Source organism: Ambystoma mexicanum, chromosome 6q (assembly GCF_040938575.1).
Source record: "Ambystoma mexicanum isolate Mex_15411 chromosome 6q, UKY_AmexF1_1, whole genome shotgun sequence".
In the NCBI taxonomy this organism is placed as follows: Eukaryota; Metazoa; Chordata; class Amphibia; order Caudata; family Ambystomatidae; genus Ambystoma; species Ambystoma mexicanum.
In genome coordinates, this window is record NC_090937.1 from 60,074,064 (window position 1) to 60,100,501 (window position 26,438).

The 26,438-nt window shown below is 47.8% G+C and overlaps 1 protein-coding gene across 2 annotated transcripts in view; it reads right to left on the reverse strand.

The window, feature by feature from the left end:
- Positions 1 to 26,438, reverse strand: part of LOC138515767 (myoneurin-like) — a 562,617-nt gene that overhangs the window by 54,474 nt on the left and 481,705 nt on the right. For both annotated transcript variants that reach the window (XM_069630477.1, XM_069630478.1), the window contains exon 5: positions 25,929 to 26,037. In XM_069630477.1, the coding sequence (XP_069486578.1) occupies positions 25,929 to 26,037 (109 nt within the window). The remainder of the gene's footprint in view (positions 1 to 25,928; positions 26,038 to 26,438) is intronic.

The window sequence follows — 26,438 nt, forward strand, 5'->3', positions numbered from 1 at the left end:
AGTTCTGGGATTCCTATAGCTCTAGCTTCTTCTTCAGCTCCCCGTCCCCAAGTTCAAAACAGTTCCACAAAAGTCTTGGATTACCTTTCTCCAGTTCAAGGCAATCCTGGCACACTCCTCTAGTAAACTGAAAATCCTTTGTGCATTCGGCCCCTACCAAATCTGATGCTAGCTGTACTCACGTGGTGGAAGGGCTGGGGTAGATTCAGAAGATAGCTTCGGACATTTATTGCTCACAGAACATACCAAAGCTTCACTCGGTTTAATAGGTCAAAAGCAGACAAAAAGGCCATAAATGCCAAGTAGACAGGTGCTTTCTGCAGATAGTAATATTTGGCTGTCAGAAAGCATAAGCTAAGAAGCCCAGAAATCTACATGTGCCTTGATACATCAGCCAGAACACCATATGTCCCTGGGCTCGTTAGCATGTTGTGATTAATAGCGTGGATAATTTCTTTCAGTTTAAACCCCTCTTCCTTGCAAGGTCCTGGAACTCCCCTTTTTGGGTTATTCCCTTTGATCCAGGCTGGGCATGGATTACAGGGGCCCCCATTGTGGTTGTAGATTTCAGAAAAGAATTCAATCCAATCGCCTACCATGATGTTAGATTTACATGGTTTACTTGGCGTCAGGGCGGGGCCACGTGCTACCTCTGCCCAACATAATTTGCTGTCTTTAGATTTTACTGCCCACTTCTAGTCTCTTCCAGACCGTATCCACAAATACGTGTTTGGCCTGCGCGCTGACCAATTTATAGTACTTAAACTAAAGATATGCACAATAAAATTTCAACAAGATCAGGATGGCTTCTGGTTCTTTTGCTTGCAAAATCCTTCTTCATGTTCCCTCCCCGGTGTGGCTGATCAATTCACAGTCACTCACAGTCCTGGGGTTCTGAGGGTCATCACACTCCCTTTTTGTTCCCTTGGTTGGTGACCTCCGTTTAGCTGTTTCATGTCCCAGTTGTTGGTGGACCCATGGTCCTGGACTCACATGAGTTCACTTGCCAAGCCCCCCGAAGCTGGGGCACTATATTGGTGGACAAAATCAACAACACTTCAAAAGCAAGGCTGCTAGGCAAGGATCGTTGGAGCTTGAGTGTCCCCTCTTAAGACATCTCTGTTTCAGTGTACTGGCTTTATTCTCCAAAGCTCTATGACGAATCAGGGGAATTCATACCTTCTCCCCAAAGGGGAGTCCCCACCCCAGGAGGCTTGGGAGGTGAGCCGTCTCCCAAATACCCTCCCTAGGGGCAGAGGAAAGTGGGACATCACCGGGAGAGACTTCCCCTTTAGGGACAAGGATTTCCGTTCCCCGGAGGAACTCCCTAGAAGACCTTCCAAAATAACATCTTTTAATCTTTCTGATGATTATATCTGTGAATAGAAAACCAAAATATGTAGACAACATGAAATAGAAAACCTCCTTCTAAGTTCCCATCCCACTGCGACCAAGAAGAGGATGTATGGAGGAGAAGAGAGCCAACACGAGAAAGTGAAAAAGGACCAAAGACGTATGCAGGGAAAGCCCCATTGACACGTCAGTCCAAAAAAGTAAGGAGCCTGGGAAAGTGAAGGAAGAACCCTAGTTTCAAAAGGGCACAGACACTGACTTTAGAGAGAAGCAGAGGCGAGACGCGCAGCGTCCTGCTTGTTATGAGAGAATGAGAGGTCACCACTGTGCCACAGTCGGTACCAAGGAAGGCGGGGGAAGGGAAGTTGGACGTGTGGCGCCCCAAAGCTAAGAAAGAGAAGGAACCCGAGACTGGTAGCATGACCACGGGAGGTTCATGGTGGACCAAGGGTCCTCGCAATAACGCCAAAACCATTCTTCCATGGCAGACTCGGGGGGAGCCAGTACATGAGCTACCAGATAGCCATCCAAGACGTACCGGGGGAGGAGAAGCTGGCGAAAAGATACAAGATGCCAGAGTAGAAGGAGAGGAAGCCAATCCTCAACGAATTAAAACCCCAGTGATGTTAACTCTAAGAATGGAAGGTAATAGGGATAACTGGAGATCCGGGGGAGTGAATGAGAACCATTATTGGAATGCCCATAATCGTCACAGTCAAGAAAAATAAATAACAGTGAATAAGAATCATTATTGGAATGCTTATACTCGTCACAGTCAAGAAAACATAACGAGAGTGAATGAGAATCATTATTGGAAAGCTAATGCTGGTCACAGCCAAGAGAGATAAAACATAAATAAAGTGAATGATAATCATTTTTGGAATGCCTATACTTGTCTCAGTCAAGAGAAAGATAACAAAACAATACCAGAAAGGAGAATGAATGAGAATCATGATTGGAATGCTCATACTCGTCTCAGTCAAGAGGGAAATATTGTCAAGCCAGTACAAAGAGCGGTGAATGAGAACTATTTTGGGAGTGACCCAATTCATAGCAACTCATACCAAGAAGACCTAAGAAAAATAGAATGTCAAATTATAAAAGAGAAATCTGAGAACAAGATGCACATAGAACCAAGGGAAATCAAACACTATGAATTATGCATGAACCTAAGAAATAGTCTGGAAGGAAAAGATACTTGTGGGATAAGTTTACCAGCGGAGGAAAAAGGATCACTCCCTACAGAGGAAAGAAAGAGAATAAACAAAAATCCAAGATAATAATTAATGAACCATATAAACTGATAAAAGTGGTCACTAGAGACTATTCAAAGATCAACTATTGAAAAGTGATTCAGAGATAAACCAACAAACCTCAGGAAAAGAGAGACATTCTCCTGACTTTGTGTTGTTGAAATAGTGGTAAGGTTGGATAGGTTAGAGTCTGACGGTTTCATTTATACACATTCACTGATGACTGACAAGCACTGTAGCTGGTTTCGTTAGGTAGAGATGCCTTATAGAATAGGGAACAATAGGCTTTATTCATATTCTTTTATAAAAATACCAGTGAAATGTCTGACCAGAGTCTGAATCCTTCTTCTGAGCTACCACAGCTTGCTTTTCTCCTCGATAGGGAGCTACAGCATCATGCCTATGGTAACCTTCCCTCTTCAGTCTTTCTTTCCTCATGCGCCTTGATACCTTACCACACGCTCATCCCCTCCTAGGCTGAGGTTTAGAAGGTGTTGGGATTGACACCTCCTTCTTTCTCCTTCCAATCTCCTCATATCTCATCCTCTCCTCCCTAAGGCACTCTCTTGTCCTCCTCTTGAGTATCTCCTTTACCCTCCTTAGTCTGTCTCTCCATCTGTCTATCTCCTTCACTCTCCTCCAGAATATCACTTTGCAACCTTGCTGATGTGTCTCCCTACCGTCCTTCCGATGTTCATGCTCTCTTCGGAATTATCCTTGCTAATCTCATTCTGGTGCCTCCTTCCTGCCCATCCTGGCATCTCCTTCACTCCTCATTGATGTTTTCTCTCTCTCCTACACCTGATTATTCCTTCCAGCTTCATTGTGTCCTCTCCACTCCTCCTGTATGTTCTTCTCTTCCTCTCTATCTTCTCATCCAGCCTTCTTCTTTATGCCCTTTCAATTTCCTCCCTGTAGCTCCTTCCTGCCTTCTTGATGCTTTTTTCATTGTCCTTCTTATTTCCCCCTAACCTTTATCTTGACATTCTCTTCACCTCTCCTCTCTCTGTCTCCAACCTCCTCTCCAGTGCCACTCTTCACCACCTTATCTGCTCAATTGCCCTCATTCTTCAACATCTCTGATCTCTTCTCTGTTCACTTGGTTCCTTCCTCCTTCTTCTTGCCTCGTTCCTCTACTTCTTCTCAGCTTTGCATTTGCTCTTCAGGCTCCACTTCCCTTCTCTGCCTCAAAATGACATGCTCTCCTGTTACAACAAACTACTGCTCCTGTTGCTTCTTCCTCCACCTCTCTCCTGCTCCTTTCACCAACCTCTCTTCATGTTCCTTCCTCCACAGCGTTCTGCTCCCAATAGCTTCAGCAACTCGCCCGCCAACTTACATGCTCCTCTCATAAGGATCTATCCCCATACTTTGGGCCAGCCTATTCAGAAGTGAGGATAACTGTGTATACTTATGATGGCCAGAACTGGTTTGGGTCAGGAGTTTCTCTCAACTGATTTCCCCTCCTAACAATATGTGTCCACTGTGATGCATAGAAAAACATTCTGAGATGATATTAGGGTCGGCTGTCATTTTGGAAGTCATGCACTCATCAGGGATATTGCCTAGCAGATTGCCCTCACACATCTCATCTGGGTATGCCCGTAGCAGCACAGGCTGGGCGGCTGTTGCCTTTGGCATACTCAGGCATGGTTAAGCTGTGTTAGTAAGACATTCAACAATTCTTTATCACTGCAGCACCCAAAAAGGAACTGCACTTACAAGGTCACTACTGCATTAACCCGCTTGCAGCACCCGAGGATCACTTAAAGGGGCAGGAGAATTAAGCGTAGACTGAATTAAATAATTTAGGAGCACCAGTTTGGATGGATGCAACACATTTCTGCCGGCAGCCAAGTTTATTTTGTGAAATCAAAAGCGGCAGAAGGTTTAAGTTACTTACCTGTAACTATTGTTCTCCAGCTTGGGTCTGGCATGGATTCACATGTTCATGAATATTCCCTCTCATCGAGTTGGGAATCCTCGGTAAAAGGAAGAACAGTTTCACTTTCACTTAAAAACTGTATTTCTCCTTTAAACCAATGACTGTCCTCTGGGTAATATTGCCCCCATCCAATGACAGTCCTCTCCCTAAGACCCTCCTGTGGCGGCCATCTTCAGATTCGGGAAGCACGTGCGGTGGCAGTATGACCAAGAAGAGCCGCAGAGGGGTCAGAGGGAGGGTTTGCATGTGAATCCATGCCAGACCCATGCTGGAGAACAATAGTTACTGGTAAGTAACTTAAACCTTCTCCAGCATGGGGTCTGACATTGATTCACATGCTCATGAATAACGAATACATAGCAGTACATCATCACACAACCACGAGAGGTGGCAAGTCACAACAGAAGCAATTAACTCCCCTCAAGTGAACAAATTGCGTAGCACTGCTTGGCAGACTTTGGACTCCTCCCTGGAATCCATGTTGACACATTAGAACTTTGTGAAGGTGTGCGTGGGTCTACACGTAGCCGCCCTGCAGATGTTCAGCAGGAACACACCAGACAGTAACGCCATTGTTGCAGCGATCGCTCTAGTGGAGTGGGCTCTCGGACGGCCGGGCTGCGGTTGGTTGGCCAACAGATGGCAGTGCATGATGCAGTTGGAGGGCCACCTTGAAATGGAAGCCTTGGTGAAGGCATTTCCATGCTTCACAGGACCAAAGTTCACAAAAAGCTGTGAAGTCTTCTGAAAACTCTTTGTGTGTGTCAAGTAGAACTTCAGAGAGTGAGCAACGTCCAGCGAGTGCAAGGCCCTTTCTGCCGGCGACAAAGGTTTCAGGAAGAAAACAGGTAACACCAAAGGCTCGTTGAGGTGGAATTCTGACGGAACCTTTCGACATGAAAGAGGGGTGCGTACCGTACGCAGTACCACACTTGATTCGTGGAAAGTCAGATACAATTGCTTGAGGGCCTGGATCTCACCTATGCATCTTGCTGAGGTGATGGCCACAAGGAATGCCGCCTTCCACGAGAGAAACTTGGGTGGGGCCTGATGCATAGGCTCAAAGGGGGCCCCCATGAGCATCGTCATAACCACTCTGAGCTCCCACGCTGGGGCAGGAGCCTTCACCGGCTAGAAAGATCGGAAGAGTCATTTGAGAAACTCCTTGACAAGTCTGTGGGACCACAACGAGGATCTTCCTGGGGTTCTGGTGTAGCGGGAGATAACCGCCAGATGCACTTTGATGAAGACCTGCGCCAGACCAGCCTTCGCATCGCTTCCACTTATGGCCGTAATACTTTAAAGTCGATGATGCCCCGGCCTTGTTGAGGACCTCCCTGCAGTCTGCTGGCAACTCATAACCGTTATAAGGCTGCAGGAGCCAAGTCCTCAGGTTCAGTGGTCCTGGGTTCTGATGAAGGATTGTGCCTCCCTCTCTGGTGAGAATATCCGTAACCACCGGCAACTAGACTGGAGGTGACGCTGATGCTGACAGGCTCAGAAGGACCTGATACCAAATCTGCCTCTGCCACGCTGGGATGATGAGTATCATCTTGCATGGATACTGTCTGAGTGTGTTGAGGACTCGTAGCAGGAGAGGAAACTGAGAACATCTGTACAGAAACTGCCCTTACACGGGAAGGAGAAAGCGTCCTCCAGGCACCTCGGGTGGTGGAATCTGCGGCCAAACTTGTAGCAATTGGAGTTTGCCGCTGTCGTAAACAGATCGACCTGGCGTTTGTCCCACTTGAGGAACAGGCGGTCCACCTGATCCTGACGTAGCTCCCACTAGTGGCAAGAGCGCAGTTCCCTGCTGAGGGAGTCTGCGATGGTGTTCTTGACAGCCGCCAGGTGGAGAGGGACGAGGAACATCACCTGTCCGACGGCCCAGTGCCACAAGTCCTGTGCCTACTTGGAGAATGCTGTGGATCTAGTGCCCCCCGCTTCCTGATGTAGAACATGGTGGTGATGTTGTCCATGAAGATCCTCACCACCTTGCCTTTCAGAGACGGAAGGCCCAGAACACTGCCTGTAGCTCCTTCTCCTCCGGCAGCTACAGGCCTCTGGCATGCATATGTCCGGTGTGCGCTCCCCAACCCAACCTTCTGTGATGACCATTTCCTGGTACGTAGGGTTTTGAAATCCTGTGCCTTGGGTAATGTTGGATCGGACGCCCCACAACTCTATAGCCCGTCTGAACTCTTCATTGAGAGGGATCTTGTCTGTGAATCTTCTGGACACCTTTATCCAGCGGGCGTCTAGGAATTCCTGCAGGGGTCGTATCTGCAACCTGCAGAGGCAAATGAGATAGATGCAGGACAACATCATGCCCAGTAAAGACTTGATGGGCCACACTGTGGCCGTCTTCGTCGACGATAGCCTTTGCATCTTTCCTTGAATGACTGCTAGCCTCTCCTTCGAGGGCAACACCAGGTAAGACACTGTATTGAGTCTGGTGCCTAGGAACAGCACGTTCTGCGATTGTGTTAAGCAGGACTTCGGATAGTTGACGGAGAATCCCAGATCTGTCAATAGTCGGAACATTGTCTTTGTGTGTTCGTCGGCCAGCTCCTGTGAGCAGGCGCGTATCAGCTAGTCATCCAGGTACAGGAATGTGTGTATGCCCTTCAGATGTAGATGGGCCGCCACTGGTGCCAGACACTTCGTGAACACTCTTGGGGCTAACTTCAAGCCGAAAGGTAGAGCCTTGAACTGGTACTGCTGGCCCTTCACCACGAAACATAGACATTTCTGATGTTTCTTGTGAATGGGGATATGGAAATAGGCATCTTCCAGGTCCAAATATGTCAAGAAGTCTCCTTTTTCCAGTTGGCTGAGCACGTGTTGCAACGTGACCATCCTGAACTTTTGGGACTTTAGGTATTTGTTCAGACATCGCAAGTCCAGGATGGGCCTCTAGCCCTCTGTATTCTTCCTGACAAGAAAGTATCCGGAATATACTCTGGAGCCCCAGAGCCATTGGTGAACCAGCTCTATTGCCTCTTTTTGCAGCATGGCTCGCACCTCTTCCTGAAGCTGAGGAACAAGCTGGAATAGCTCAGAGGGCGTGGAGATCATAGAGTGGAACGATCCCACCTCATCTAGTGGGGACACCCTATCTGGAGCATCCAAATGTGGTGATTCACCGTCCGCTGCGACAATGTCTTCGTCATCCGTCGTCGTGGCCGTATCCGTTCCCGTACCTGTATCTGGGTCTGCTGGGAGAGAAGGGGCATGACGTGGTGTAGGAGGTTCAAATGGGGTGTCAGATGATGCTTGCTCTTCTTTGCTGGAGGCTGATCAGGGACCTGGGGGACCACAGGTACCAGGGCCAGAGACTTCTCACCTGGATCTCTGACACCAAGGTGTGTAGAGTCGACAGAATATCCAAGGAAATGTCCCTCGGCTGAGATGGCAGAACAGGAAATCTAGGCCATGTGCCACTGTCGCCGTCGTCCTCCTCGTGGACTGTATGCAAAGACGCCCGATCTTTGGCGTCTGGGGACGAGGCTTCCATGGTTTGGGGGACGGCCTGGGACGTCTGTTTCGGGGTCTCATCTCCCACTCATCTTTCCCCCTTGAGGATCTTGGACCGGGGGCTGGCGGTTTCGTCCCTTCTGGGGTGCCTGCAGACTTTGCCAAAGCCACTGCGGCAGTGTCTTGCCCTGGGGGCAGGGACACTTTCTGAGCCGTGGGAACTACCCTCGAAGGATCAGCGCCCATAGCTGCCATGGTAGTAGTAGTCGTCGACGTAGTCGCCAAAGAGGTCTTTGCCTGTGCTGGTTGAGCCTGCTTGGGCTGCGTGGTTTTCTTCTCCTCTGTCCGTGGCTTCTTGGATTTTTCCCGTAGGTGACTTTGAAGAGGAGCTTGATGGTAGGCTGGCAATGGAGACAGAAGGAAATGCTGATCGGGCCCTATCCACCTCAGGACCCGCTTCCGCTGCGAACTCGGTGGACTCAGACTTGCAGATCTTGGCCTTCTCTTGGGCCCTCACGGATGAGGCACCCTCAAAGAACTTAGACGAACGCACCTCAGACCGGCCGGTCCTGGCTGAGGCATGACCCTGCTCAGAGCACGGGTCGGAGGCCTTGTTCGTGTTAAACCATGCCACCAGTCTATTACGCCTGTCCATCGTCGTTTTCTTAGAGAAACCAAGGCATATCTCACTCTACTTCCTTGTGTCCCAGGTGCAGGCAGTAGAGGCATTGCAGGTGCTTGTCTTCCACAAAAACATTTTTTTGTGGTTAGTCAATATATGAATTGTCATAATACATACAAAATAGATACAAATATTAGAATGAATAAGTAAAAAATATATAAGAAAAACTAAACAATAAATACAAAAGAAAAGGAAAACCAGTTCATCAATTTAAGAATAAAAAGAGAAAAGGATCACAAATAGCATTTCTCAGTAAGATTACGTCTGTCAGTTCATAGTCAGACATACGAGATAATCTAAACTACCCTCGATCCTTTATGAGTGATTCGATTTTCTTCAAGAACCTCAAAAAATCGAGAAACAGAAACATTGTTTTCCCCTCTGACAAACAAGTCCAAAATTCCTCTCAATGTAACCAGCCAGTGTTATTGATAAAATGGGGAAAAATGATCGGCCCTTTGTGACTTGTGCCAGAGCATGGCATAAGAAGATATTTCACATTTTGTTCGACATTCGAGTCACACAGGTAACACATACTATCGTTCAATAAACCCTTGTTGCTAATTCTCAGTAAGTCACCAGTGACGTATAAATTCATGCGAAATCTTAGGAAATTTGCCCCCCCCATTGTGGGTTGGGAAACTTACTGAGGTAGAGTGGTAAGTAGCTTAGAGGTTTATCGGAAACTTGGAAGTTCTTAAAACATTTATTATTCACAAATGTAGCCCTTGCCGCAATCCAGTCCTTCAGGCCTACCACTTTTTTATCTTCAGTACATTGTCCACGAGTTCCTTTTCAGATGAGTGAGATTTCGGCAACAGGACTGAGGCTTCTTGCTTCAGTTCACAAAGACATGTGTTGGTGTTTTCTACCATCAAACGCCAATGTCAACGTAAAGAGAATTGTTTTGCAGGCACATGATTGATCTGTATAACGAGATCCTTTTCCATCCAACATAAGATTGCAGAGATTGAAGACCTAGTTCATAGCGTAACCTAGTCATTGGTAATTATAGAGGTAAATTGAGTACTTTTATTCCAAATGCAGCCGTCTATTCGCACCCAATTGACTTTTTTGGTCATTGGGCCTCATTATGGGTCCGGCGGTAAACATTCGTAATTGCTGGCATGCCGGTGCTACCATGTCCGTGAAGCACTGCTGCCAGAATCAATGGTTGATTCTGTGTTAGCGTGCACACGCATTCCGGCATGCCGGAAACGGTTGCACCGGCACGCCGGTAATATCAGCAATCTCCCCCAAAAATCCCTGCACCGGCAACCTTGGTGCCGGTGATTCAGGTTGCGGCTCCATGCTACTGGAATCCCCGGCACCGGTAACAACGGTGCTATTATTACCGTGACCGGAAATAAAGCATTCGCAGGAAAAGGAAATGGACCGGCGGCCATTAACAAAACACAATCCTTTGCAATCCTCTGAGCACAGGAGTGATACCCACATCCCGAACACAGAAGCAGATCAAGAGACATGTCAGCAAAGGTACCTGAAACCCGTAGGTGCAAGCCACGCTTCAGCAAGGCTGAATTGAACATGCTTGCAGATACTATAGACGAGCATGCTGACCAACTATTCAGCACCGACCTCAGAAGGCAGGCCCAGCTACGCAAAAAGGCAATCTGGGAGGAGGTGGCCCTGAAGGTCACCGCAGTTGGAACAAATCCTCGAAATGTCTGGGACTGCCATAAAAGGTGGGACAACCTTTGTCTGAGGGTGCGAAACCTCCCGTCGGCCCAGCGCACCCAGGGCCTGGCCACAGGAGACGGCACTGCATCCTCCATCCACCTGCAGCCATGGGAGAAGGCCTGCAGTAGCGTGCTGCACCTTGAGTCAATTGAGGGAGTTGGTGCAGTGGAGGCCGGAGTTGTGACATTGGAGGAGGCTGGTGAGTACCCATAACCCCATTGTCTCATCATCCACCTTTTCACCACTGCATACAACAGAGTAGGCAAACATGTCAAGTATGTCATGCACAACACCAGTACAGCCCTGCCGGCCGACCCCCCACCCCTGCGACCTAGTTTCACACATCCACATACACCTTGCACCCAAACCTCATTCATACTCAGACAGTGGACATAACACAGGCCCACTGTATCGCCCTCACAAGATGCTCCTGCAGGAACCCAGACACACCTCCCCCTGACACAGCCTAACTTGTGTTGCTACCGCCGTGCTAGCACAGGCCCAAAGTCACGCCAGTTCCAAGCAGCTACACCACCAGCAAATGACCTGCCGCACACAGCAATGAAACCTGTGGCCCCCTCGTCCTATCTACCACGACCCATGTTGTAAAATCATCACCAACGCAGCAAGTGCCACAGGCAGCAGTTACATGGGTAACACATCCATGGCACAACCAGCCACGACACAATACAGCTTGTGTGCCACACCCATAACACCCTAACCAGGAAACACAAATACACCACCGAAGTACCACTGCACACACCATGTAGGTCCACCATACATGCACCCGCACAGTATCACTGACACAAGCATGTGTGCACCATGCCATGGCCACCACAATGACCCTGACACAGCATTGTCATCATAAGTACTAGCATTCATGTCTGTCTCATCAATCCACACCCATCAGTGATGCCCTGCCTTTCTGACTCCCCCAGGCACATCATTTGGCAATGAGGCTGGCCAGCCAAGTACACCGAGGGCCACCAGGACTCGCAGCAGAAGGACCACCACCACGCCCACAGAGGACTCCACAGCATCCTCCAGCAGACGTGAGAGGGCATCCACATCCCACCAGCTGCCCACCATCCCAAAGGCACCTGCACCCCAGCCGCTCACCATCCCGGAGGCACCTGCACCCTTGCCGCCCACCATCCTGCTGGCACCTGCACCCCTGCCGCCCACCATCCCGGTGGCACCTGCACCCCAGCCTCCCACCATCCTGGTGGCACCTGCACCCCTGCCAGCCACCATCCTGGTGGCACCTGCACCCCAGCTGCGCACCATCCCAGTGGCACCTGCACCCCAGTCGCCCACCATACCGGTGGTACCTGCATCCCAGCCGCAAGGACGTCCACAAGTGTGTCCTGATGAAAACACTGGTGACAAGGCTGGAGCAGAAAGTGTTGACACGGACCACAGCTACGAGGAGGCATGGCCTTCAGTCCCATGGGCCCAATGAGCCCCCAACCTTCACCCTTATACAGTGTCAGGGACGTTGAAGGGCGCCTGTCACGGATGGAGCAACAGCAGGATTCCCTGATATCACCCGTGCAACAGCATCTTCATGAGGCACAACTGATGCGGGAGAGCGTGCAGGCCTGTGCGAGGCGGAAGGCACGGGCACTAGGCAGATGCGCACGTGCAATCGTGCAAATGTCATGCCGGGTGAGGGAGGGCAACAGTGTCATGTCCTCAATAGCTGAAACAATGTCCATGTTGCACCAGGCCTGGACCAAAGGCACCTGTCAACACCACCGGCCTCCTCCACTAGCACTACACCAGGGAGTTCTTTACAGAGCAGCCCAAGGCATCACTCGGTGCGGCTGTCTTGGCCAGAACAAAGCCGCACCCCGGAGTATAAAAAGGGCTGGAAATAGGGCATGGATACATGGGTGTCCTGTCTGAGGACTCTGCTAATGTACATAGTTATACAGGAAATTATATGCAGATAGTCAGTTTGCTGAGGGGACCTGGGGGGGATAGTTGGGGAGGGGATGTGGGGAGGGATAGTCGGTGAGGGGGTGTGGGGAGGGATAGTTGAGGAGGGAGTGGAAGTGTGAGGATAGTTGGGGTGCACAGTATCACTAGCATACCAACTTTACATTTGTACATAGTTTGTAATCACAAAATATAGTTGGTGTGGCAAATAGAATTCGTGGCAAATAGAATTCATGACTGGACAATCATTATTCCGTGTGATAGAATTTATTTACATGCAGTGCCCAGTGCGCAAGGTGGCGTGTGCAACGTGTCAGACAGGTGTTTAGAAGTAGTGCTGTATAAGTTAATTCTGTGCAACACGTCCATCCATTTCATCACGGCACTGGCCAATTTCCTGATCATCATCACAGTCATCCTCCGCCTAAGGTGGGTGCATGTCCATGTAGGGTGCCAGGAGGACATTGCGTCTGATGCACATGTGGTGCAACATTGCACAGGCAAGCACCATCTTTCCCACCTTTTCTGGACTATACATCAGTGCTCCCCCCGATCTGCTCAGGCAGCAGAACCTACAGGGGGCCAACAGAAAGTGTACATTGTCATTCCTCTGTCCATGTCATGTTGGCACAGGCTATATAGTGGCAATTTCAGTGGACACACAGGCACATGCAGTATTTATTTGCTAACAAATGTCCTGTTTCAAGTACCAGATATGCGTGTCGGGGGGGGTGGTATGCTGTGGCATTCACTTGGGCCATTTGCATTCAACATGACCTCTGACCTTTGTTATACCAAAGACAGAATATGAAAAGCTGTATCTATCATTCTTGTGTTATGAAGGAAAAGTGAACAACAAGTCCATGTATGAGTGCACTTTCGCATTTCACATGAGAAGCATGTGTGATTGTGAGGTTCGATGAAGCAGAGGACATGGACATTTGGTGTGTTGGCTAACACTGCTATCACCGAGCAGCCAGGTACACTATGCTGTTTCATGCCCCCCAGCCTCCAATTAAAACGTGCTTATGGCCTAGTGGTTGGACTCACCTAGAAGCCAGGTACGCTGTCCACCGTGATGTGCCATGTACCGAGGCAGCGCGGAGTTGCGCAGCACCATGGAGGCATGGGTGGAACTGGGAAATCTGGCACAGCAGTGGGTGATGATGAGGCGGGCATCACATGCACGTTGAGCGAATTATATAGTTTTCCGTTGCGGTACACAGCCTCCACAGCGTGCCTGGCCACCAGCTCCACATGTGTGCAGTCCAAGGTACCAATGATGTTCGGCATGCCTGCAAGGGTACTGAAGGGTATTTTCGTGAGATTTACCAGGGCTGCTGTTCTGGGTAGACACATGTGGTTTCGTACGTGCTGCAGGAGTGCATCAATGACCTGGAACAGGACACGTGAAAAACAGGGTTGCGATATCCAATGCAGCGTTCCGACTGTGTGTTGGTATATGAATGTGGCAAGGAAGGGTAGCACGGACACTACCTTGAGCAAGGGGGGATGCCTGTGCGTATATTTATGAGGCAAACCAGGTTGTCATGGATCGGGTCCACTATACTGATGATGGTGTCCCGGTCTAGCCAGTACAGGGAGTGGATCTGCATTTCGCTCAGGTTTAATGGAGTGGCCCTTAAACGAGGGATTGGTGAATGTCGGCATGGTGCAACAGACTGGGCAATGGAGTTTTGCTGGGCCATGATGGCTCTCCTTCTCCTCATATGGCTCCGCTCCATCCTCTGCCTCCCTGCCTCTTCAAGTAATAGTCCTGCAGGCATGGCCTCCAGCTCCAGTACTGCTACTGCTACTGCTAGCATTGTGGTGTTGTAAGGGGAGTGGCGTGTGGAAGTGGTCCTTTTCTGCAATAGCACTACTCATTTGTACCACCTGTGCTGATTATTTACACCTGTGGCATGTTTCTACACACATGACTCTACTTAACGCCTGGTCCACGATGCCGGTGTTTCCGGCATCGATTTCACGCTGGTATGACAGGCACGGCTGCAGCGGCACTCCGCAGATATCGGCAACGGTGCTGCCGTATACGGCAGGTCACTTACTGTGCCGGTGGTTTATGGCCAGTGCATCGAAAAAGTTGCATCGAAATGACAATGCATCGAAAAAGATGCATCGAAAATAAAAGCATTGAAATTCTATGTTTTACATTAACAGTACATATCCATTGAAACTTTTCCATCAAATGGATATGAACTTTTAAATGTAAAAGATAGCATTTCGATGCGTTTATTTTCTATATTAAAATGTTACATGGAGCTGTCCAGTGCTGAAATATCGGCATTTGCCAACTCCTTGTAACGTTTTAATGTTTTTTTGTATATTGGAGGGTGAGGGGGTTCCTGCCCAACAGCCCAACAAGCCCCACCCCCACCCCCTTAACCCTAACCCTAATCTAACCCTTAATCTAACCCTACATCCAACCCTAGCCCCAACCCTAACCCTTAATCTAGCCCTAACCCCAACCCTAACCCTAATCTAACCCTTAATCTAACCCTTAATCTAACCCTAGCCCCAACCCTAACCCTAACGTAACCTAACACTTAATCTAACCCTTAATCTAACCCTTAATCTAACTCTAAATCTAACCCTAGTCCCAACCCTAACCCCTAACCCTATTCATCGAAATTAACCATTGAAAATTATTCAATGAATATGCTTTTCAATGGAAAGGCAATTCAATGAATAATTTTCGATGGAAAGGTGTTAGATGGAAAGACCAGATACCATGCTTGTGATACCGGCATCCTGACTCATACTGTGCCGGTCCAGAAAAAGGTGCTGGTACGGAACTACCGGCACTGTTTATTCCGGACCGCCACACTTATAATGAGGCCCATTGTCTCAATTTCAATGCCATACATTAGAACTGGAATAACATTGCCTTTATAGAATTTGATCAAAGGCAAGAAGGTGAATCTACAGTGTACAGAAAGAATTGTTTTCATTTGGCATATTAGTTGGGTCACTTTTTTCCCCAAGGTCAGCTTCCAATGCTGGCATGGAGGGAGTCGATCGAATCATGAAGCTCAAGTATTTTATTTCTTTTACCACAGGTAAATTCTAACCTGCCATCCTCCACTTGAAGCCTCCTGTTCCTCTCTTTGCTATATGGTTATATGTCATAACAAAGGTTTTGCTATGGTTGATAACAAGATCATTAGAACTGGCATAATTTACAAAGGCTTCAATCAAGCGTTGTAGGCCTATCAAGGTGCAATCCAACAGGACCACATCATCAGCATAAGCTAAACCGGTGATATTAAGGTTGCAATTGCCGGAGCAACCAATGAGTGGAATATTAGTTTATTCCAAAGATTCACTAGGAAGATTTTAAAAAGGCAGGGTGCTATAATGCATCCCTGTCTTAAACCTTTATTAGTTGGAATCTGTGAGGACAGATGGCCCTCAAGATCCATTTGTACTTTTATCACTGTGTTATCGTCTGGATGAATAAGAATTGCCAGGAGTACTTGTGAGATACCCCAATCTCTTCATTTACATCATAGTTTACCTCTGTTGATGGTATCGAACGCCCCTAGGTAAATCAATCCAAACCCCATAGAGTCGTTGTTGTTTGATTTGTTCTGTATTTCGCATATTAAGGAGCAGGCCATTCAGTGACGTTGAGAGTTCCTTGCGAAAACCTATCTGAAACTTTGATATGATATTTATCTGCTCAGCCCAATTCTCAAGTTCCTTCAGGGCGATACATGCACAAATGTTACTCTCTATGTCCATCAGGGCAATTGGACGATAATTATAGGGGTTCCCACAGTCTCCTTTCTTGAATATGGGTATTATTATTGCTGTCCGCCAAGAAGCGGGGCATTGATGAGTTTTTATGATGTTGTTAAAGAGGTTGAGGAGAATAGAGGTCCAGAGACCCACCGAAGACTGTAGCATTTCATTTGTAAGGCCGTTTGGCCCCGCCGCTCTGGATCTCGACAAGCTATGTATCAGATCTTCTATCTCTTTTTCCTCTATATCGAGGTCCCAGTTTACCTTTGAATTTACACCACAACTCTGTGGGTTAATTTCTCCCCCCAGTGAATTTTGGGTTCTCTGTATGTCATAAAAGAAGCCCGCCACACGGTGGTTTCCTTGGAGAATTGTGCCACTTGCTCAGATGCTTTTTGAAGTAGCTGATATTCAACTAGATTGCACGCTGCACTCAAATCCACAAGCACTAATAGCCAGTGCTTAATTTGTGCCGGTGTTTGCCGGTCCCCAACACCGGCACAGTTTTCTCGGCAGCAGCACTCAGCAGTGCCCAGGGAATGAAGGCATTCATCAAAGAAAGTTAACACGTAAGTGTTACCTTTCTTTCATGAATGCGATCGTTCGCTGAGGTCATGCTGACAGTGCTCCCGCCAGCGTGGCGCCAGCCAGGAGGGAGCCATGCTCACCCGCCCGCGCGTTGCCATAGTTACTCTTGCAAGGAGAACCCTCGGCCTCGCTTCGCTTACTTGGAAGCCTTAGCCTTTCCATTGGGAATGATTCTCGAGACGAGTCCTGTGGCGACATTTTTGTGTCTCGTCTCAAAACAAACGCCCCACGTGGAACAGAGGCGCTCTGCCCGATCCCCCCCACTCCTCAGCCCCTCCCCGGGTTTCCCCTGGCCCTGGTCCAGACTCTGACAGGAAAATGAAAGTGAAAGTGCCTCAGCCTCTTCCCTCCCTCTGTGCCTTAAGCTTGGCCCTCCCTGGTTTCTCCACACCCCCTCTGTAGGCACCACAGGGTCTTGGCTTTCCCCACCTGCAGTGCACAGAAGCACAGCGTCTCAGCACAGCCCAGTCCAGCGGGTCACGGAAGTGTCGTGTGTGGTGAGTGTGTGTTGCTGTTCGCTTAGTAAATGCCGTTGCTTGTTACGTGGGAAATCCTGCCCCTGGGCTCCTTTGCAAATCGTTATGAAGTTTTTAATGGGAAACAGTTGCCGGCAGAAGTGTTCAGTCAGACGAAGCCAGACTAGAGGGGGCAACTGCAAGACAAAGGAGGCTAGAAAAGCGTGACTACTTTGAAGTGAACTGAGGTATATCAACAAAACTACTAACGTTAAAAATAAACGCCTCTTAATGGCCCGTAAGCAGGAGTTTCCCCTTTTTGTAGGAGAACATGGTGCATTGTCGGTGTGTCCTAGACACAATATCCAAACTTGTTAAAAATCGTAGCTATTTGGTGTTATGGACCCAAGCTATAGCTCATTGCGACAGGTGTCTCATATTTATGTCCAGTGTTAGTGGTGGCAGGTGGTTGTATTTTCTTTTCTCTTTGGTTTATTGTAGACTCTTCACTTCGCGTTTATATTTTAAATGGTGACCTGTCAAGAGCAGTTTGATTACCAGAGCATGCATTTGCAAACTGGTAGTTAATGCCACACGATCCCCTTAATAAATTGCAAGTAAAACGTTCCCTAAAAAGGCTAGCGGGATAAAGAAATCGGTCATTTTACAGGTGTAGTTTAAGGGGTCAAGGTAAAAAATGCAACCTAAAAGCGAATCCTGTACAATTTTCCTCTACCATATCAACAGCTGACTCGATACCTATTTTATGCTTTATTCTCAACCCTGCACAGTCGTCTTCACTTCACACCAGACAACGGTGCTGGGTGCCCCCTGCCGGACGGAGCAGGGAGCACCTGCAGTGAGGGTGCGCCGAGGGGGCAACATGGCAGGAAGGGGAGACCCTCGCTCAGGGTAAGTGCCAACTGCGAGCTTTCACAGCACTTAAAACAATGATGGTTCTGCAAATGAGGGTATGATAGGGGTCACATTCTTTGCCTCCCTCATGCTTATATCTGCTCTCTGTGCTTTCTCTTACCCCTAGTGTCCTTTCTCTGCCTACGCCTCTTCTTTCACTGCGCCCCACTTTCTGTGACCCTTTTGTTTTTTCAGACTTTACTTCTGTTATTTCTGTCCTCTGCTGTTCTTTTCTCCCTTTTTTCTTCGCTGCATTTCTTTGTGCTTTCTCTGCCCCCACAGAGTAGAGGTAAACTATGGCATAACCTATGTATTTGTACAAATACTGCAGCATGCAAACCTTGAGCGACGTCATTTATCACAAAATAGTTCTATTATAGCTGACTACAATGTACTGTTGCGTGCTGGGGACTATATTGCGATATAAGGTAGACTATTTGTATAATGATCTTCCCCCCCCTTTCCGACTCTCGTGTGTGTTAGGTGCCCAGGCTGCAGCCCTTATTCACCCGCGGTCATCACAATTGTTACACTAACCCTTGGATGGTATAACAGGGGTACACTTTGGATCGATGCAGGCTGCCCCAATGGCTTAAAATCGATAATGAGAACTGTAGTGGGGAGAGTGTCTTTACACCTGGCTCCGCCCAGGTAAATGGGGTCCGCCCACCATTACATGGCATCCGATCCCGAAGTGGACCAGCATTTGTGTCTTTCGCTAAGCCGGTCATTTCCTTCAAAGTGTAAATTGCAGAAAGGGAACCCATTACATTTGTACTTAAGTGCAAAAAAAGGTTCCCTCTTTGGATTGTGTCATTTGCATTATGATGTGAAAAAAAAGTGCAAAGAGTATAAATGCCACAATCAAAATCAAATGGTGGCGGTAATGCAGGAAGATGTGTATGGCGCAAGGGATGGGGGCTGGCATAAGTGGTAGTTTCATTCGATGTCCCGGCTCTGCCATGCAAATCAATGAAAACCTGGCAGACGGTAAACGCATGTGTAAAGGGTTTTATGCATGCTCTTTTGCATGAGGTGTCTGTTTCGCCAGAAAGGAAATGAGCCTAAAGGTGTAATGTGACCTGCCCCTGGCAGTCACCAACATATCCCGGAATGCGTTTGTGGACTGATACTTTGGGTACAATCCAGTTCTCTGGTTTGCTATTTGGCTCTTTAGTCACATAACTTAGTTATTGCCAGCTTAATTCCAGGAGTTCTACAGTGATATCAACCGTGAAAAGTGAGATCTGTTTTAGTTTGCTGCCAGCACGCAGAGATAGGTGGTTCTCGTGCTATAATCTATCAATTAATTATGCAGGTTTTGGTTAGGACCAGTATATAAAGGGAATGGGAGGTGGGATTGTGTAATTACTTAATCATAATTGCTCTTTTAAAACGCACTTCATACCAGACAGTGGTTTGAAATGTCATCAGGATTCTAACTTGTGTTGCACTGCGTTGTCAAGTACTGGTTGCAAGCACTGGTAGAGCCAACAACTTTGGCATATGCTCAGGAATTATATAGGTATTTGTCAGGCATTGCAATCATATGCCCAGGTACTCACACCGTTACCCAGCTGTTGCCATTTTATGGCCAGGTACCACCATTATGGCAGTACCTGGCAAATGTCTATCACACTGAACTGGCTCGGGCTGCCCGCGCTGTGGGCGGCGCCCGCTGGCCCCGGGGCCGGCATTATGGGGCCAAGATTTTTTGGGCACTGGCACTTATTTTTTTACAAATTAAGGACTGCTAATAGCCCTGTCTTGCCCTTTTCCAGCAGACTAAGCATGTGAGTTTGCAGGTCTAGCATTGCTGTCTCTGTGCTGTGTGCAGCTCGGAAACCTGATTGTTGACCATGGAGTATGTTATTTATTTCAACATGCTTTTGCAGTTGAGCTGTAGCAACTTTGTCCAGCACTTTAAGTATAAAGTTGCAATTTGTGATCAGTCTCATATTGCCTCGTTCTTTATGATCTAACCCTGTTTTTTTCAGCAGCGGCTTCATAGTGACCGATTTTATGCTCTTCAGGATGGCACTGTCTCTAAAAGTGGCGTTAACTCACTTTGTTAGCACTGGCGCAAAAATGTCCTTGTTTTCCAGTATGATTTTTGGGGGTAGGGTATTTTCGCACATGATGTGGGCTTCATGGCTGACGAAACTTTGATTATCTCCTCTGTCGTTATGGGGAGAAACAGAAATCTATCTAGCTGCGTTCTGGAGCGTTCCCCTTTTGTTGTGGTTGGCTGCGCAATGGATGCCTTTCGGGATGTTATAATTGACTTCAAGGCCTTCTTGATTTTATTGGCGAAAGCCTCTTGCACATTTTCGCAGTCCTACTGGGAGGGGAGAATGGTGAGGACAGGACTTTAGGTTTGTCTATGGACTTTAAGATTTCAAATTGCTTACTGGTGTAATTTGACGCAAATGTAATCTGGTCATTATAGAAATGTGGCTTGGCCTCATTGATCCCTTTTTTGTAAAGTTTTTCAGTGCATTTCCACAGTTCTTTGTTGGTTTGTGTGGGATGTTTAAGCCACCTACTCTCCCTTCTTCTTTTTTCTTTCTTGAGCTTAGTTAATTTGGGATGAAACCATTTCTGATGGTTTGGGTTCCCTCTGATCACTTTGGGCTTAATGGGTGCCATCTGCTCTACTAGCTCATGTATAAAGTGCAAGTAATTCTGCATAATATCTTCACATGTGTCACTCTCCTGATGACCCTCTATGACCTTATTCATGCACTGTTCAAGCTGTGCTGGCCCTATTTTCTTATAATTTCTGTTAAAGACTTTCTCTTGCCTGCTGTCACTTTTTTGCCAGGAATTATTAATTTGCACATCAAACCTTACTTTGAAAAGGTGTGACCAAATTAAAGGGGAGATCCTTACCATCTGTACGTCAATGTTTTGTGCTATGACCTAGTCCAGCTGGTTTCCTTTGGCTGTTGTGGGTTCCATGTTGATAACTCTAAAATTGATGTTATTCAGCACTTTCTCAAAAAGGAGAGCCTCTTTATCATTAGGATGCCCTCTCCACCTATTGAAGTCCCCCAGAAGCAACGTGGCCGTATTGGGACATTCCAATTTATTAAGCTGTTGGGTGTTTTCCTCTGTGAAGTCCGATATGAGTGAGGGAGGTCTGTAAACCACAACCATGTTAATGCAGTTGTTGTTTGTGGGGGTGTGTTTGAGGTGCAAATCCTCACACCCAAAGCATGACATTGTGGTGGGAAATAAGTGTATGGAGTCACGTATTATGACTGACACCACCCCCCCTCATCCCAAACTCTCTGTTCTTATGGTGTATGGTGTACCCCTCTGGTACAGCAATTGCGCAGGTGGCACCAATCGGATCTTGGAGCCAGGTCTCTGTTAGGCGTAAAATATCTAAGTCATCATCAACAATGAGATCATGCACACTTGCGCATGTTTGCACAAAGATCTGGTATTGAGCAAGCATGCTTTCAAATTCTTAACTTCCTCCCCCTTGGTTTCCTATCTAACCCTTGGTGCTATATTCCTCACCTTCTTATTTCTGGTTGTTTTAGTAGGGGTATTCCGCGTTTCTATACATGTAACCTCGGTGGGTTGGAGTGGGTTCTGCGAGGCGTGACTATTAATCCTTGCGTTTTCCATGGCCTTCTGCGCAATTTGTTGTATGGTAGCCGTGCAACATATGCGATGTGGCCTATGAGGCTCTATTTTCTCCCTTAGAGGACTCCTCTTACATCGTGGAACAATTGGGAGTGAAAAATAAGGCGAAGTCTCGTCCCTGGCCGCCTCAATCGCCGCAGAAGGCGAGGACCGGCGAAGACTGGCTTGGCAGTGAAGTGCGGGCGCTGACTCGTCTGACGTTCCACTATATGCCACGCTGGGGCTCCTTGGAGTTGTAGTGCCCAGGAGCGGTGTTGCGCAATCTGTGTGAGTCCCCGCTGGAGTGGCACTAGATTGCTGGTATGGGATCAGGCAGACAGCTAACAGGCCTGCAACAACTAACAGTTTTCAATTAGCAATATGTTTGAGCTGTGTCAACACTGAGTAGCTACACGCTCAACAGAAAACACAACTGTTTTAAACAATTCACAGTGTGTGTTGGCGTGTAAGGTTAGGAACGTTCTAAACGTAGCAAAACTCGTTGCCTCTAACCCTAAGCATCAAAGTCTACGGATCTCAGGTGCAAACAATGCCTGAGTGGCTCAAAGGGCACCCAGAGTCCAACTCCCCACCTTCGCTCCCTGAATCTGAGAAACAAAAAGATTGCAACTCCACAAAGGAACTTGCTCCCCAGCAATGATTTATTTAGAGCACAATGCTTATTTATCCGAGTTTATATTCCAGGGTGGTGAGCCCAATGTAAATGAAGACAAAGGCGCCAGATCTTACCCCATGCAAAACTGAATTCAACACAGAGTTGTTGGCACATCTGCCTACTGTTCTGCGTTGGATGCTTTGGTTTCTTTTTTGGTGCCCTTTTGGTTATACTTGCTTTCACTCAGACTTCAGCTTACACAGTTATCGAATTGCCAAAGCCAGGGTCCTCCACTGCATAGGTGCTTTCTTATGGACACACGTGGGATAAACCACCCTCGGCGTGAACACCAGCAGTGCCAACACAGCGCCTTGCTCAGCCGCAGTCTTTCACCGCTCCGGGTTTGTGCTAGGCAATTTGAAGGAAGGTGGCGTGGCTACAACAGTGGAAAGCAGCGACATCCGTGCAGTGTGTCCCTCCAGCGGCGCCAACACTGCGACCTTGCTCCACCATGTGCTATCACTGCTTCAGGTTGGAGCTAGGCAATTTGAAGGCACAGGCATGGCTACAACAGCGGAAAGCGAGGACATTCTTGCAGAGTATCCCTACAGCAGCGCCGCCACCGCACACTTGCTCCGTGTGTGGGAGTGAGGGGTCGTTTAGGCCCCCCTCATACATTCAGCACGATGTAAACCACTTGCTCGCACAATAATGGGGTACGCTTCCATTGCTCGTAGGCATGCTAACAGTAGCAGATGCAGGGTTATTGTGCGGGACACTTGGGCTTCCATTTGGTGTACCCTCATCTCCATCTTTGGTCTAGGCCTCACTGCGATAATACGAAAAAGGCTTCTCTCCCCTCTGCAGCGCTGCGCACACCGCGCTCATGGCCCCCACCTTTTCTCACTGTGTCTGAAAGCTTTGCAGCTCCATTCTCACGGATGAGCCGGACACAATTGAAACAAATACACCAATGTAACATTTCACCCTTCCTCTGAGATCACTGTCCTGTGTGTGAACTGGCCTGAAACATGACTTGTAGCTCATCCATCTCCACAAAAACCTGCCTGTGCCCTCTTAACCCCGCTGCTGGAAAATTACTGCCACTATAACCCTGTGTCCCTCCAAGGTATTCTCTTGATGTACCAAACGTGTGACCCTGCTGTGAAGCCCATCCCCCAACTAACAGCAGACCCCAAACCCGGTACTTCATATAATTCCCAATGAATAATGCTGTGATTATATGTGGACGATTTATAGATCTGTGATGATATACTCAAAGGAACTGTATCGACCATTATTTAGTGCATGTCTGATGGTAGTATCTCACGTTAGCTTAGTTAGGGCCCACCCTACCTCACCGCGACCTGACCCTCACCCCGCCTGGACACAGACAGATGGACCTTGTGACGCTCACCCTCCCGCCAACCAAGCAGCCAACCACAGAGGAGCAGCGCCTACACGCACCTATACATTGTTGTCTTGTGTCAAATCATAATGAACTTTTGTAACATTCGTATCTGACATCACTGATCACGTTTTTTGTCCTTTTAATCAATTGTAAGTGTTTTGTTTCAATTGTAAGTGTTTTGTTTGCCAGAGCGCTATCGGGCAGCAGAGTTCTCTGGATGCCAATTTTATATAAACAAAACTTAACTCTCGCAGCCTGTTCTCTTAGTCTCATTACCCATTGGGTGTGTCCCATTTATTGGTTCTGCACGTGCAAGTCGGGGAGTGGGCTTTACATCCGCCACAGGCTTTTGCATTTATTAAAAGAAAACCTGACTAGGAAATCACAGTCACAGAGACAGGAGAACTAGAGGAGCAGAGGCGAGAGTGGGCCAGCCCACAGAGGTGCTTTTCAAACCTCAGGAAAAACAGCACTGAGGAACAGACACCAGTTGTTCATAAGAGGGGAGAAAGTCTACCTACAAAAGGAAAAACTATACTACAGCGTCTAAACGCACAAATAGTATCCAGATTGACCTTCAAAACACAGGAAAATCACAAAACGGTGGGAAACTCATAATAAACTCAGACATGACAATGCAACACCTCTGTGGGGGTATTTCATGGCTAAGAAAGCACAATAAGTGATAATATGGGGAACTTACCTCTAAGGCTCACAGGGGGAAGGGTGATGTTAACAGCACACAGGCAGGGAGAGGGAGGGCAGCCCAGTGAGATCCAAAAGACATGCACCACTTCTTATAGCTTTTGTTTCATCAAACACACTCCCAAAGTAGTCACAGGAAGGAAGTTGACTCACCCATTCACACAGTAACTCACTCCAAGGGCCACAGGTGCAAACTATCAGGCTGGGAGCTAGCCCAGCAGAGGGGCAAAGGCACTACAAATCGTCAAACCACATAGCACACATTGCAGGCTGCTGGAGTGGAGCAACGACAGTTTGAGGAGGAGGAGGTGGTTGGAACTTGGAGCAGAGGTGAAGTAAGAAGGAGAGAACAGAAGAGGAGAAAGAGTTAAAGGAGGTAGCAGTAAGATCGGAAGGTGTTGGTGGAAGTAAAAGTGTGGAAGGGGATTCTGATACTGTTGGAGGGAGTGTTCAGTACTTAATAACAATGGAGGAAGAAGAAGTGACATCAGATGAGGAAGACAGAGGGTAAACCGCTGAGAAGGAGGAGTTTGCAAAAGAGGAATCGAAGGGTTGTGTTGTTCAGAGTTGGGATAAGGTGCTAGAGGAAGAGGAAGCCACAAGAGGATTTGACAGAATGAGCATGTTGCTTGGACTGCAGAAAGTGCTATCGAGAGAAGTGGCATGGGCAATCAGGGCACCATATCACTCAGATTAGAGCAGGGAACCCTATCATGAGCAGAGCCCAATCTCCCGTATAGATGAGCAGGACACCATGTCCTTTGGGGGTGAGCAGGGCAGCACATCCCTAGTTGTGGGGGTGAGTAGTTAGGGGGTGGAAAGTGTGAAATTGAGGAAGTGGTGATGATTGAACAAGAGATGGTCGGAAGGAGAAGGGACAGTAGTAAAGAGACAGGGCCCAAACGTGGGAAAGCAAGGAAGGGATGGGCCCAGAGGGTCACAGCGAAAGAGGGAAGAAGTCAGACGGGACACAGAGGGCAGAAAGAAGCAAAATAGGTTGCCTAGATCACTACCCCATGTTCCAACTGACAGACCTGGGCCACCGTTGTGGGGTGCAGATCCCCTAAACCAGGTACTTTTTTGTCATGCCGGGATTTTCCAGTGATATGTGGGGTGCAGGCTCTCCAAAACCAGACAGAAATACAACCTAGGGGAGATCCCTGGAGAGAACTTTGGAAAACTGTTTTGACCCTGGAAATCCAAGAAATCCATGAAAAAGAGCTCACAACTACACCCCCCCCTTTATTATTTTGCCCACACTTGGTTCATTTTCCCTAGCAAATCAATGTTGCATTTAGCTGACATGTGTGTCTGGTCATTGGTCACCCTCCTTTCAGTGCTGATAAAAATATCTCTGCCACCCCCAAAAATGAAAATACACACACATTTTATTCCACGACCCTCTCCTTGATATTAACAATTCTATGCCAAAGTCAACATACTGGAAAAAGGCACCTACTGTACTATTTAGTCCTCCATACTTACTTTACATCGATATGGGAGCTCGCCAGTATGAGTCCATGTGTGTCGTTTCAACTCAGAAATTCGGTGAAATGTTTGCATGCAGTAGTCACACTTGTACTTCTTAATTCCACTAAAACAAACAGATAGCAAATAGTAAATGCGTGTTCAGGTAAATTGTGGAATCAGCAGGTTATTAAGAAGTAGCATTTACGTTTACACATTTCATGATTACTTTAAGTAGCCATTAAACGTTTAAAAGGGGCTGATTCCAAGTTTGGCGGCAGAGGTAAAACATCCAGGGGGTAATTCATAGAAATCAGCGCACAAGTGGCGCATGCGGCTGGCGCACAGTGTGCGCGTGCGGCAGTCTGCGCCAGCCGCGTGTGCCAAAATCCATTTTCGCGCACAGCGTATTCATGGATTCTAACATCCATAACGATCCGTGGCACAGAGTGGCGCAGCGAACCTGCAGCAGCGCCAGTTACGCCCCCAACCCCGCCCTGTGCGCCATGAACAGCACACAAATCCCGT